Source organism: Alosa sapidissima, chromosome 3 (assembly GCF_018492685.1).
Source record: "Alosa sapidissima isolate fAloSap1 chromosome 3, fAloSap1.pri, whole genome shotgun sequence".
NCBI lineage: Eukaryota > Metazoa > Chordata > Actinopteri > Clupeiformes > Clupeidae > Alosa > Alosa sapidissima.
The window spans coordinates 23,755,975-23,770,488 of record NC_055959.1 but is presented as its reverse complement, the minus strand read 5'-3'; the positions used below and the strand labels follow the sequence as shown (position 1 = coordinate 23,770,488).

At 41.2% G+C, this 14,514-nt stretch overlaps 2 protein-coding genes across 4 annotated transcripts; one reads left to right on the top strand and one right to left on the bottom strand.

Moving 5' to 3' along the window:
- Positions 1 to 360: 360 nt before the first annotated feature.
- msrb1a (methionine sulfoxide reductase B1a) lies at positions 361 to 2,567 on the top strand. The gene is given in 5 exon segments (XM_042085036.1): positions 361 to 517; positions 893 to 947; positions 949 to 1,012; positions 1,115 to 1,229; positions 1,809 to 2,567. Coding segments are annotated over 5 exon segments (306 nt in total). The 5' UTR covers positions 361 to 462; the 3' UTR covers positions 1,826 to 2,567.
- Positions 2,568 to 5,417: 2,850 nt separating this feature from the next.
- Positions 5,418 to 7,451, bottom strand: foxr1 (forkhead box R1). 3 transcript variants are annotated; one of them, XM_042085021.1, is made up of 6 exons: positions 7,218 to 7,442; positions 7,041 to 7,142; positions 6,467 to 6,684; positions 5,994 to 6,280; positions 5,585 to 5,817; positions 5,418 to 5,500 (listed from the first exon to the last, which is right to left on the bottom strand). In XM_042085021.1, the coding sequence occupies exons 1-6, from the start codon at positions 7,336 to 7,338 to the stop codon at positions 5,472 to 5,474; spliced, it is 990 nt and encodes a 329-aa protein (XP_041940955.1). In that variant the 5' UTR covers positions 7,339 to 7,442; the 3' UTR covers positions 5,418 to 5,471. The 3 variants fall into 3 exon arrangements, with proteins under 3 accessions (XP_041940955.1, XP_041940957.1, XP_041940958.1); XM_042085023.1 differs by having other exon boundaries at positions 7,041 to 7,158; positions 7,218 to 7,352; XM_042085024.1 differs by lacking the exon at positions 7,041 to 7,142 and having other exon boundaries at positions 7,218 to 7,451.
- Between the last annotated feature and the right edge of the window lie 7,063 nt (positions 7,452 to 14,514).

The following is a 14,514-nucleotide window of genomic DNA, read 5'->3' as shown; positions in this document are numbered from 1 at the left end:
TTTATTAAACTCTACCTTTAAGTTGGTTAATTAAGCATTTAGATTTGTCATTGAAACTGCAGGTCAAAGTGTGTCTCATATGATATTCCATTAATGTAAACTTAATGTAAAAGTAATGTAAAGAAAATAGTTTCTTCCACTACATTTGGCTATTTCTTATTCAGATAGTCTATTTCAATATGTTGGGCTATTCGTGGCAGTTTAGCAATTTATAATCAGTTTGTGGGCAAGTCATTGATGACATTTTTGTCATTAATGACAAATAATGTGGACAAAACTGAATGTTCATGTCCTCATTGACATACCAGCACTGCCATCTCGTGGGCAACTCCACAGCCATAGTGGTCATGCGCGCAGAGTGAAATTCCAAACCGGAGAGATTATCGAAACGGCTGTTGTCGTTCTTCCTCTCTTCTGCTTGAACTTTTAACGGTGGAATTTGATAAAATAATCTCTGAAAGCATGTCTTTTTGCACATTTTCTGGAGGTGAAGTCTTTAAAGATCACTTTGAAAGTGGTAAGTAGCACAAGCCATGCAACGAGAACAACTGAAGTTGAGTGAATTTTGGTGGTGTTGAATATGTTATGGAAGCTGTTTGCGTAACCTTCCATAAACTCAAGCCTGTTCAGCCTGATATTCAACTTGAATCATTTTTTATAAAGTGTTGGTCTATAAACTGTTGTGTGCTATTAAAGATGATGAAATCGTAAAATTACGTATGAATGTTTCTAGACACGACCTAGTTTTATCTTGTTTGAATATGCGCATACCTTTATTGGAATTCTAAGTATTGGTAGTTAATGCTTCCTTGATCTGAACTTCAGTTCTGCAGAGTTATAGCCTATAATATTTCTGTGTCGCTCTACATCGTCTTTGTGGGTTTTTCCTCAGGTATGTATGTGTGCACAAAGTGTGGCCACGAGCTCTTCTCTAGCAGGTCCAAATACGTTCACTGAAACTATTCATGAGAATAGCGTCTCCAAGAAAGAGGAAAGGACGGGAGCCTTTAAGGTATGAAGCCTCTTTGTATCCGTGTGGTCTAAACTACAGGTTAAGTTAATATTTATGTGAAGCTCAGCTTATAATGATTCCAACATGAAATATGTCATGTAGGTTCGTTGTGGAAAGTGTGGAAATGGACTGGGTCATGAATTCGTGAACGACGGACCCAGGCATGGACAGTCGCGCTTTTGAATATTCAGCAGCTCGCTGCAATTCGTCCCCAAAGGTGAGAGTTTGGTCATTCAGGTTATAGTTTAATTTCATAGATGGCAATTTTCAATCACTGTAGAGCAATAAAAACGTGAAAGAAAATTAATGATTGGCATAATTGTTCTTGCACTTTGTAGTGATCCCAGAACCCCATGGACGGATTATGAACTTATGCATTAAGGGCCCCCCACTAATTGTCGCATATGTGTGTGTGTGTGTGTGTGTGGGGGGGGGGGGGGGGGGGGGTATTTGTTTGGTGTGATTTCCTGTATTCTGGTGCATTTTGGGGATGGCCAATACTTTATTTCAATCAGATTCATAGCCTACATCCTGATGTGTTGATATTGAGGCAATGATTCCATGCAATGGCTTGGGCTTCAGGCCCCCCTGACCCCTTGGGCCCCTGGGCCTGGGCCCGATAGGCCCATGCAGTAATCCATCCCTGCAGAACCCTTTAAAAAAATAAGTGCAGTGTTTCTGAAGTACAGTACAGTATTTTTAATGTGAAATATTGCATTTACTGCAAATTAACTGCAAATAATAGTTTTGATACTCAGAAAACTGTGGCTGTCAATACACCTACTCTCATTTTCAGATAAGGGCGGTCAGTAAGGCGAGCTGTGTGAGAAGGTGGTGAACGCACGGTAGGAATGTAATGGAGGTGGGCAGTCATGGTGCGCAGTGGGGCCTGTTGATGACGTGTGCTGTTCTAAAGCCCAGAACGGGAAGGTCAGGACACAGATGTGCCTGTGGTCTCACTGTCCAGCCAGGGCCACCATGCTCCAAAAACACCTGGCTTTAACAGTCAACCCGCACAAATTGAAGATGTGGTGAAAATTATTTAGATTTCTATTGCACATTCAAGATTTATTAAAAATGTTGGACACTACATAATATTGCATCGTATCATAGGTTACTGGAAGGTTTAGATACAGTTATGATTATGGAATTTAGCAGATGCTTTTGTCTAAAGCGACTTACAAAATAAAACAATGCAATAGTTAAAAATTAACAGTAAACTGTTTTTAAAAGGTGATAAGACTACATTAAGGAAAATAGCAATAATAACAATAATGTCAATGCAATATCAGTGATCAATAATGAAAATAAACAATTACCATAAATATACAAGCATAAATAAACAAAACGTATAAGAACCACTTTATTAATTAAGTGTAAGCTGAACATATATGGATATAATTCATGCCTAAATCAAAGTAGACAGAAGTTTGATACCAGTAATGCCTGTGAAAAATGTATGATTTCCCCTTTTGTTTTATTTCATGAAAATACCCATTTCCTGTATTCACAGTATTTGTATTGCAATAAAACACTGAATCACAAGTAAAAAGTACATTTTGAAGAATATTCCTTCTTTGGAGAAAATTATCTTATGCATACATGCCATGTAGTCATGATTTTTGTTCCAAATGTTTTGGAATGTCCAGTGTAGTTTAAACTGGTGGTAGATTGATTATTTGCAGCGTTTCGTGTTTTTTCCTTTAAATCAAGGCACTATCTGATAAAGGGTCATATTTAATCTGGTTTGTGTTGGGGTTGTACTTTGGAATGTATGACCACAGTTCTTGTTGAGTTACCTTTGTATTGATAACGTTTAGACAGAGTAAATCTTTAAAAATTCTCTTTAACATGTGGTCAAATTGTTAGTCCCATCACTACTGTTTCACAAGCACTTAAAAAGCAACATTTGGAGTTGAATGTTGTAAGACATGTGAAAAACTTGTTTCTACCTATTGGTGGCGCTATTGACCACAAACATTTTACTCCCATCCAACACTTCACCATTACAGACACCATTGAGATATGAGACTTGTGCTAATTCTTGGCACTGTGCAACAGATGCACAGACTTCAGTTTGTTTCTGATTGGAGGGAACAGCATTGCAGCATTGAATGTTGATTGTATCACTGTATATTTGTACTATTGCTGTCATCAAGCTGATCTGCACCTCATTAATAAGAGCTGTGTGGACTGAATTCTGAGTTTAGTTGATGTGCAATCATCAAAATAACAGGGATTTAACTCACTTCTGCTGCTGGCTAGATGTATCGGATGTATGTGAATAAGAATAGACTCTACCCTACACTCCTACTCTATTATGTTAGTCTTATATTATGCACCATTGTTATATGCTACAAAACACATATTGATCACTATTTTAGCACAGGAAACCAAAAGGAACAGGCCTGATTAAAAAATGAATTACTTGTGTGATGCGGAGTAGTAAACAAAATGAGTGAGTAAAGAGTAATAATTACTAATCACTTTCACCAAAGACTCCTCACAAGTTTTCCTTTTAATAGAAAAATGGCTTTAATAAATTAATAAATTAGATGACATTGTTGTCTTAATAGCTTAGCTCAGCTTTCTGAAGCCTGCTAATTCCTTTAAGATCTTGCTTTATTGATGCCACCAATTTGCCTTTGCTCTGGGATTGATGCCTTTTGGAAAGATACCTCAGTTGAACCCCTAGCTACAGAACAAAGCTTAGTCAAATTTGTGTGACATTTCACATCACATACATCCCTTCCATCTATCTATTACTCATATCTCACGCACACGGACACACCACACACACACCATGGCCCCATTGTGTGGATGTTGTGTTTGGAGTCTGTGGTCCATGTGTGGAGTAGAGCCGACACAAAGTACCTTTTTACTGAAGCCAAACATCTGTCTCTGCCTACTTGATGAATGGAACAGTAAACAGTTCATATAAACTGAGACAGAATGTGATTTCTTTACAGCAGAAAGCCTAGAAAGTCACTGCTTGTTAAGGCCGTCTCAGGATTCAGGTAAAATGAATCCAGTAATGTATTGCCCTTGAGAAACAGTTTGAAATGAGGTGCACCGAGACATTCAATGCGCAGGGGTTTTTCAGTGACTCAAATCCAGTATGCACGTCAGCAATGCAAGCATCTGGGAATATGCACTGCCAATGACACGTGTGAACCTACATCTTCAGACCAGAAATCCAACTCTTAGACTGCCTACAAAAGCAAGCGGATGTAGTGGGCAGATTCACCACCACCAATCTTGATGGCTAGTGCTTAAATGTTTAAGTCCCTCTAAGTTTCTCATTTGCGATGGCTGTCCTCACACTTTAGTTCCACATCACAAGATCACACAGAGACAAAAACCTTTTGTAACTTCACTGCTCAAGGCTTCAAAGTTATCAAACCACAGATGTCCATGCTCTCTTTTGTTAATATATATATATATATATATATATATATATATATATATATATATATATATATTCGCTTTCGCCTTTGAGATGTGGACAAAAAAAAAAAAACGCTTTCATTTAAGCTGTAAAATGAATCACATAAACATAATGCCCATTCAATTCTTCATGCTATTCCCATTGATTTTTCAGCACTGTCCATCTTGAAAGCTACATTGAGTCAAGGTCATAAAGCAAGACACCAGAGCTGGAAAGAGTTTTACAGTTTCTTCCTCTCAGCTTTCATCAAGCAAATTGAATTTGAAGCACTTGAATTTCCCCTGGGGATCAATAAAATATATATATATATCTATCTATCTATCTATCTATATCAAAAAAAAGATTGAAATATGAACCAGGACAGTGGAACAGGATAAGCATCACATACAATTGATCCAGCAGGAAGATTAAAAACATTTAGTAATTATTCATGTAAATCAATAATTTGATGAGATGTGCACAATTCAACAGTCTTTGTGTTTCCCATGCCCATTCCCAAATGATTACTCATGTAGTTATAAAGTCTTATAAACAAACGTGATCAGCCTGATCATGGTCATGTTTGACACTTGTCTACTGATAAAGATAAGGTCCTAAGAACTGAAAATACTACATGGTATTTGTTCAGAGTGAGGTCGTTCAGTTTTGGGTTTGTTAACGTGTAGTGTGCTGTGGGTCAGTAAGCAAAGCAGATTTAGACATAATTTTTCATGAAGTGTAGATGTGCGAGTAGTAACTCCTGCTACTTTCAGTGACAATACCAGTGTATGACCATTCAAGTCACTTGAATGCCTTTTGATAAATTCATGCTTTTGACATGTGAAATTGTGGCTCATAATTTATTTATATAGTTTTCATACATGCATTTCAAACTTAATCTGTATATTATTCTGTTCACAACTATAAAGACAGAGAAACACATTTAAATTAGAAAACAGAAAAGAGCAGAGACAAATAAAGATTTGATTCACATTTGAAGCACATTTATTCCTGAAATGTTTGTGAAGTTGATCAGAGGTCCAGCAGTTCCTGGATCAGATCTAGACAGACAAAAAAAATAGGCATGTTTTAGATGTTCTTGCATTTTCAGTCACAATGCACCTCACACACACACACACACACACCAGGGTATTTCATGCTTCTCGTCAGCTGTTTGATGGCATCATCCGAGAGCATTTGGATCTCACTGCGATGGCGCATCCGTCCATCTGAAGTCAGGTGCCAGAGACAGGACTTGCGCTCGCCTCCACTGGACACCTGCTGTGGAGTCTTTTTGAAGCTGGTGCTGAAGCACAGGTTGTGACGGATAGTGTTCTTCCAGCCGTCAGGAGCAGTCTGAAAGAAGGGGAAGTGCTCCCTGGAGCATAATGAGAAATCAAACTTCCAAGTTATTGCATGGAGAAAATAGCATGGTATTCAGTCACTGATTTCAGAAATTGCCATATGCCTTATTATGATTGCTTAATTAAGCCTCAAGTGATTTTTTAGTAGGGACCAGTGAATCTTGTGAATGAAACAACTTGTGCTAGTCACCTGGTGAAGCTATAGATTTGCTGTACATTTAGACTTCCTGTGCGACAGCTGCCGAGGGCCATGGCGATGAGAAGGCAGTAATTGACTGGAGGTCGAGGCCAGGCCCAGGATCTGAAAGCAAAACTGTCACTGTCTTTATGCACACGCCGTGGCGGTCTGCCTCGGCCCCGGCCCCTAGTCTGGCCTGTCCGACGCGCCCGCTCACCCTCCTTTGGCACACGGGACTGCCGTGTGACCTTCATCTTCCGGCAGATCTCCAGCTCTGCAGAGGACTCATCGTCAGACACCTGAGGGCAGTTTTAACTCTCCGTTTGTGATGCAGTAGCACCCATTTATCATAGAAACAAGCCTTGTAGTATTTAGAAGAGTCCAAACCCCTGAATTTCAATATGATGGATCACACTAACCTGTCAAGTATTAGTAAACACAAAAACAAGCAAAATTGCACTATTGAACTCTAATTATAAATTTACCATGTGTTTACTTGTGAAGAAAGTGTCGCTTGGAGACTTGTCCAGAACCTCAGGTGAGACAGGAGTCAGGGGCTCATATGGCAGGTGAGTGTTGATGAATTGGTGATCTATGTTTGGTGTGCCCACATAAGCCTTAGTGGGAGTTAGCCTGCTTGGATGCATGGGGCATACCAAGTTGGGGTTTACAATAAGCCACAGATTTGGCTCAATGTCATTTTCTGCCAACAAAAAATATAAATTAAAACTGAGGAAAGCCCAGTGTTTTACTGAGGAAAGCCCAGTGTGATAATCCTGTAAAATGGAGGGCTGGCTAACCTATGGACCCTTTCAATCTGTCCCTAGAGGACATCGGTTGAAACGTTTAAAACCAACGCAGATACATTAAAATTTACTTGAGCGTATTTGCTCTTCAAATGGTCAACTTTAAACTTGTTTGTTTGCTTTTGTTACCTTTAGCTCAATGTTGTTTTCTCTGCCACCCAAAATGCCTTTTAGGAACGCACATGTTTTCTGCAGTTGAAAGGGTAGGCGATAAATTAGGCTACACATCCTCCAAAGTAGTCAATCAACTTACCATCTGATTGCTTTGAATACTGACATGGAATTTCAGTTGTTGACGTTCTCCGTGACATTCTTGCATAGTGCCACTGAATCAGATACTCATTGCGTTGACCATCTAAGAATATACATTTCTTATTCATTTCAAGAGTGAAAACCATTGCATGTTACACCTAAGTTACCATTTTCCTACCTTGATGATACTGATCTGTGGTTGTGGTAAGATTGATTTCTTCATTAATATCCCAGTCTGTCAGACCGGTTGTCAAATGAAGGTCAAGAAATCGATCTATATTTCCAAAGCGTAAAAACATTGTTTTCAGCTTAGCAGAAACATTGCTTTCTGCCACAGACTTTCAAGCCTTTTTAATTGTAAAGAGGCTGTGGGCAAGCTAGGCCTACATGGGTTAAACTTCGCCAGGTGTACAAGATTGGTAGACTGTATGCTACAGGGTGACGGTAATATGGACCACCTGCAACTGAATTGTCTGGGCAAACGCAACAAGAAAGAAACAAATCCGTCAGATACAGCTTGCATTATTTAAGCTACTTTGCTAATTCAGAAATCTTGCTTTGGATAATTATGGTTTTAAGGGAGGGGGGATCTGCAGTTCTGTCTTACTGCAGAATGTAGCCTAAAGGAACGAGTTCAATCAGAGATGGCATGGTAATCATACATACCCATAGCGCGAAGACCAAAATAGAAACACAAGGTTCATAGGCTAATTGTCATTACAATAGCCTACATCCACAGGTGCCAAGACTTTGTTAGCTTAACTTTAGCATTCATTGGTGTCGTACTCGCTCACTCATAGGCCTACTTCTTTTTATATCCATTCAACTATCCATCTAATCTTATCTAGAATAACATAGTGTACTTGTTCTTGAGTATTTTTTTTTCTGCCATAATGAGGCGGAGATGTTTCAATGAGACGCCATCCATTCACATGTCCAAAGAGTGGAGACCAGTGTGCTTTTTTGCCATTTCTTCCACTTGCACATTCTCCCCTACCCCCACTGTAGTTTGCTAGCCAGATGTTTATGGCTTATGGGAAATGGTTGAGTCTGGTTCATTCATAGAAATATAAATAAAATTGAAAATGAGCATTGATGACTCATAGGCTACTGCAATGTTTCAGATTGCCATGTAGGCCGGGGACAGGGCTATGGGGGATCGCTCCCAGATGTGCTCTGTGAATAATGTTGCCTGCAGACCAAGTTCACATGTGAACAGACTGTGCAGTTTGGATTATGGGTCTACGAATGTAGTATCAAGTAATGAAAGTAATAAACATGAGGGATAAAGGTACATGCATTCTGCATTTTGGAAAGGAAATGTTTTCTTTTTTAGTCTTAGTAGGCTAACCCATGAGCTTCCAAATGTGAAATCGAAAAAATACCTTTGCCTGCACTGCCAAATTGAAATATAATATAACTTGTGTTGTAAGTCATAATTGAACCAAAGAGGAAAGAGGCTGAAACATCAGAATTAACAAGGTCTATCTGGCATGTACACAAAGAGTTTGCACCAAATAATATGAAGTAATGATTCAGTGCAAAATAATACTATGTCACAATAAAATAAAGCAATATATAAAATGTAATAAAATGAATGTCATAGAATTATGGTTGACTTTGGATTATCAACTAAGTTTTTCTTAAAAGTGTACATGGACTATGTCCACTCTCAGCTGACAACATGACTGCTATTACAAACTCTCCAGAGCAGTCAGAGTTACTTTTACAGCCTGCATGGCTCTATACCTAGGGTCCAGGGTCCATCTTTGTCCAGTTCTCTGCCCCAGGGCCGGATCACCCTATACACGCACTACGCAAGTTGCGTAGAGCCCCGAGCCCGCAAGTTAATCAAGGCTCCCTCCCCGTCTCCCCTTGAGTTAAGCTAATGAATGGTAGGCCTATATACACTGCTCAAAATAAATTAGGGAATACTTTTTCATAGGAGTATAGCATCAAGTCTATCAAACTTGTAATTGGTCTGGCCAGTTACATAACAGAGGTTGTTGTGAATCAGTTTCACCTGCTTTGGTGTCATCAAAGTTAACAACAGGTGCGAGGGGCAACTATGAGACGACCCCCAAAACAGGAATGGTTTTACAGGTGGTGGCAACTGATAATTTTTTCATCTTTATCCTTCTTGAGTGATTTTTCACAAGTTTCGCATTTGGGTAGGGTCAGTGTCACTACTGGTAGCATAAGCCAGTACCTGGAGCCTACAAAGGTTGCACAGGTAGTCCAACTCCTCCAGAATGGCACACCAATACGTTCCATTGCCAGCACAGTCTCAAAAGGAGATTCCTGGAGATTCCTTAGGCAGTTGCTCTAAGAGAGCTGGGCAGTGTGGTAGAAGATCCTGTACCCAGCAGCAGGACCATAATCTGCTCCTTTGTGCAAGGAGGAACAGTAGGAGCCCTGCCAGAGCCCTACAAAATGACCTCCAGCAGGCCACTGGTGTGAATATCTCTGACCACACTGTCAGAAACAGACTTCATGAGGGCGGCCTGAGGGCCCGATGGCCTCTAGAGGGGCCTGTGCTCACTGCCCAGCACTGTGGAGCTCAATTGCCATTTGCCATAGAATACAAAATTGGCAGGTCCGCCATTAGCGCCCTATGCTTTTCACAGATGAGAGCAGGTTCACCCTGAGCACATGTGACAGATGTGAAAGGGTCTGGAGATGTTGTGGAGAACATTTTGCTGCCTGCAACATCATTCAGCATGACCAATTTGGTGGTGGGTCAGTGATGGTCTGAGGAGGCATACCCTTGGAGGGACGCACAGAGCTCTATGGGAAAGACAATGGCTCCCTCACTGCTCTTAGGTATCGGGATGAATCTTCAGACCCATTGTCTGACCCTGTACTGGTGCAGAGGCCCCTGGGTTCCCCCTGGTGCACAACAATGGCCGGCCACATGTGGCGAGAGTGTGCAGGCAGTTCCTGGAGGATGAAGGAATTGATAGCATTGACTGTCCCCCACATTCCCCTGACTTAAATCCAGTAATACACCTCTTGGATATTGTGTTTTGGTCCATCCAACACCGGCAGGTTGCACCACAGCTCCACTGTCAAGGAGCTTAATGATGGCCGTGTCCACATCTGGGAGCAGACCCTCATTGTCAACCATGTGGGGTCCATACGAACTACTGAGTACCATTTTGAGTTGCTGCAATGAAATTTAGGCAAAATGGACTAGCCTGTGGCATAATTTTTTTCACTTTTTTCATTGATTTTCGTGGGGGTCTTTGAATTCAGCCTTCTGTAGGTTGATCATTTTCATTACCAAAAAATAATGTAGCATCCTTTACCCAGTACACATAATCAGTATAGATATCCAGCATGAGTTTTTCCCCCATTGAGATCTGATGTGTTTTCAAAGTGTCCTTTAATTTTTTTGAGCAGTGTAGTTAGCGACAGTGTCTCATAGCCTACATCAAGAAGATGAATATTAAGAAGATTGGGGGGGGGGGGGGGGGGGGGGGTGTAGGACGACTCTAAGGGCCCAGCATTGACAGGGGGCCCAAAATCATAAAGCCCAAATTTTCTAGCAACACCCCTGAAACCGGAAAACGGAAGAAGGAAGCAGTCAGGTAAACTTCCGTTACTTGGTTTGATGTCAACAAATAATCTGAGTAGCCTATAGTAATGTTAAGTTGATCTGTTTTATTTACATCTCTCCAGTGTGTATTGCTGGCCTAACAGGGAAGTGAATCTCCTGATCTGTCTGCGGCTTGCTTGCCAGCCTTTCCCAGTCAGAGTACTTCGCAAAAGTTGTGAAATATAACCGCATATTCCGTTTTTTGAATGCCGGCGACTGGCAACATTTGTGAAGAAAAAAAACAAACAAAAAAATATCTTTAAATGCGTTCATAATAACGTGCGTGCTCAAGATGTAACTCATTTTTCAACAGAAACATGTGAGGACCCGTCTAAACTAATGTGTGATTTCACTCTTTCCATACATTTTTAAAACAAGTCAATTGTTTTACAATATTGCAGTCAAGCTTTAATTGGTTGAATGTATGCAAAATGGAAAGTAGCCTAATGGATTAACTTTGATTTACTGTGCTGCATACTGAACAAATAGATGCACATAATAAATGATGAAGTATTAGAATTATAGTTTAAATAGTATACCTTTGAAAAAGTATTGAAGGGAATCAGTGGCACTGCTTGACAGGGTTCTTTCCTTATTCTGATCCTGTCTGAATCAAATTGTCCTCCATTTTTCTAAACCATGCAGCCAAACAAACTTGGAGGAAGGATACAGGTTTGTTTAGATTATAGAGTGAGCTTCAATGGGAGCTGTCATCAAATGCCCGCATCATTTCGTCTTGACATATTCTGTACACAATACATTGCAGGCACACATTTGAGCAAGCAAACACATTGTTTTCAAATAACGTAACGTGCTGGTATGCACACACTGGTGTGCCTCTCTGAATCCCTGGGAAATTATGGGGTCTTGGCACCGCTCCTGACTGATGGCTTTAATACTCAAGGTTTATGTTTTTGCTCCCCACATCATGCCTACAGGCTTCCAACTCTCAGCGCCTTTCCTGAATCTTCTGTGGAGGGAGACCTGCACTTACAAGCCATGTGATATTCAAGTAGGTTGGACTCAATCATGAGGTAAGAGTGTTGCGTGCTTGTGCGTGCGTGTGTGTGTGTGTGTGTTTTAGACCTGAGAGGGTATTAGAGTTGTCTTTGTTGATGCAGGGATGCCTGAGGCAAGAAGAATGCCAAGTCCTTTGGATCCTTCTGTAATACACTCCTGTGACAGTCATTCATTAATCAATTACACCCCATAGGTACAGATAGACACCTAGATGTGTGTAAAACATGCCTAATGCTTAAATCGGTGTAATTTGTGCTCACCCCATGTTATAATCTTAATTATGTTATTCTATCACACTATCACTTCAGGATATTATGTGAGTATTTTATTCACATTATCCTGTATGAGAAATTAAAATCTCTGTTGATTTTGTATCTGCATTTGTGTCATGTTTTCTTCTGTGGGCATCTGTAGTGATTTACATTATGAGAGAAAAGGGAGTGTTTGTATGGCCATGGGCAGTGACATATAAAGGCTGTGGTTATATGTGGTTATTGTGTTGACGTCATGGCAATAGAGTTAAAGAGTTGAGAAAAAAATCATGAATGAAAAGGACCACTCCCAAGAGAGAGACTCTCATGCACTTTTAACCAAAGCAGCATATGAATGCACACTAGGGCTCAATGCACACACGTACGCACGCACGCACGCACGCACGCACGCACACACACACACACACACACACACACACACACACACACACACATACACGCAAAACACTCAAGCACAAGGCATTTGCCTATTTGACATCAGCAAGACAACTTTTTCTCCAGCCTGTCAACTCTGCAGCCACAAGTCCCTGTTAATCCTACAAGTGAGCTGCAAGGCATGAAACTATATACCAAAGTCATATTGACTGTCAGTCCCACCTGTCTTGTTCTTGTTCTTTCTTGTTTTGATACGCTCTCACACACACACACACACACACACACACACACACACACACACACACACACACATTCTCACACACACACACACACACACACACACACACACACACACACACACACACACACACACAGTTACTATATCCACACCCTACTATCTATGTGTTTAACATTAAACGGAGGCTGCGGTGCACCTTAATCCTTCCTGTGGCTGCTCCAATGACATAACTGTCATTCAGGGCCATTCTTTTATTTATCCTGCTCTGCAAACAATCCACTGGCTACAACAAATCCCCCCCTTGTACCAACATGTCCCGGGCACATGGCCCTTTTCTTTTCCAAATGCCCATCTGATAAAACATACTGTGTTACTACTGCCCAACCCCGCCCTGCCAGGACTTGTGTTGTGTGAGCTGTGGACACAGATGCGTAGAGGAATATTTTCAGTTGCAGCTGCATCTGTTGTTAAACAAAACTGGTTCTTCTATTTCCTTCTCTGGAATCCTGCATAATGTAACATTAAGATGTATACATATAAGCCTGTACCTGTTCTGTTTTGTGTGTGTGTGTGTGTGTGAGAGAGAGAGAGAGAGAGAGAGAGAGAGAGAGAGAGAGAGATAATAGCCGTGTCTCAACTGACAGGTCTGAGCTTCTCTGATGGACACCCGGAACATTTCTTAACTGAGCATGAGCCAGGAAGGAAATAGTCTTATGCGGCAGAACTAAACAGCCTTTCAGGTGATTGAAAATTATATCCATATAGAATTGCTACACAGCACTGCTGGTGAAAGTTTCAAACCAACAATGAATTAATGTCCACCATTTTGATATTGCACATGTCCTAAATTGTCTCTTAGTGTGATTCGCAGACTGACTAACTATGGCAGAACAAAGCATAGCTTAAGTGTCATTATGTTCACCGATGAGCCAACTAAATCGATCAATCCATTGCAACATGCATAGTCAAGTCAAGTCAAAGTCAAAACTTCTACAGTGGGGCCTGTCAGTCATGATCTCCCGATCGAGTTTAACCCTTTGTGTATGCCTTTTTCATGTGGTTTGCAGATGAAAGGTGTCAAAGGGTTAGGAGCTGGACTGGGCTGCAGCTGATCTGGTCTATTTCCGGCTTTGTTCTCCCTCATATCCTCTGATCCCCTCTGACAGTGGCCCTAACCCCGTGGCCAGGTGAGCCAGCGGTTACTGCAGGAACTCCCTGCCCTGCGGCACAGAAGCATTTCATGCTGCTTTGGTGTGCGAATCCAGCTTTGGATGCATCCTTTGTAGCTTTTGAGGGATCGCGCTATTTTCAGTTCCAAAGCTGGTGTCTGTGTGTTTTTTTTGCCTGTGCGTAGTTTTTCACAAGGCCATCCGCATCATACACAACACACTCACTCTCTCTCTCTATCTCCCTCTTTCTGTCTCTCTCTCTCTCTCACACACACACACACACACACACACACGCATACGCACAGACACACACACACACACACGTGCATACATACACTCTGTGATATACATATACAAGCAGTTTAAGTGAGCTGCATACAGTTTTCAATAGTGTCCAGTTCCTCAGTGGTATTCACACACTCGGTGGCCCTCAAGTTACACATAGCTTAGTGGTTACATATCTTACCGCCATTGTAAGTACAAAGGGACTCTGTTGTGCCGTTTTCGAAAGATTGTGGTTTCAGAAATCCTTTGGCGGAGACATAGCTGGTGGGCATCCTTTGCGGGTATTGCAAATGACTGAGAGCTTCTTTTGGGCATGGAAATGACAAAATGAGGGTGGAACATTCTCCTTTGGTGGAGGAGACTTGTAATTTGCCGTAATGGCTGACACATGGTCAGACCATCTGAGGGCCTGGAGCAGAAGCAATCTGTCAGTGGGAATGGCAGACAGAACGCACATCCACCATGCATGTGTTTTAGGCATCACCGGGGACTGTTTGTTTCTGCGTTTCAGGGCATGC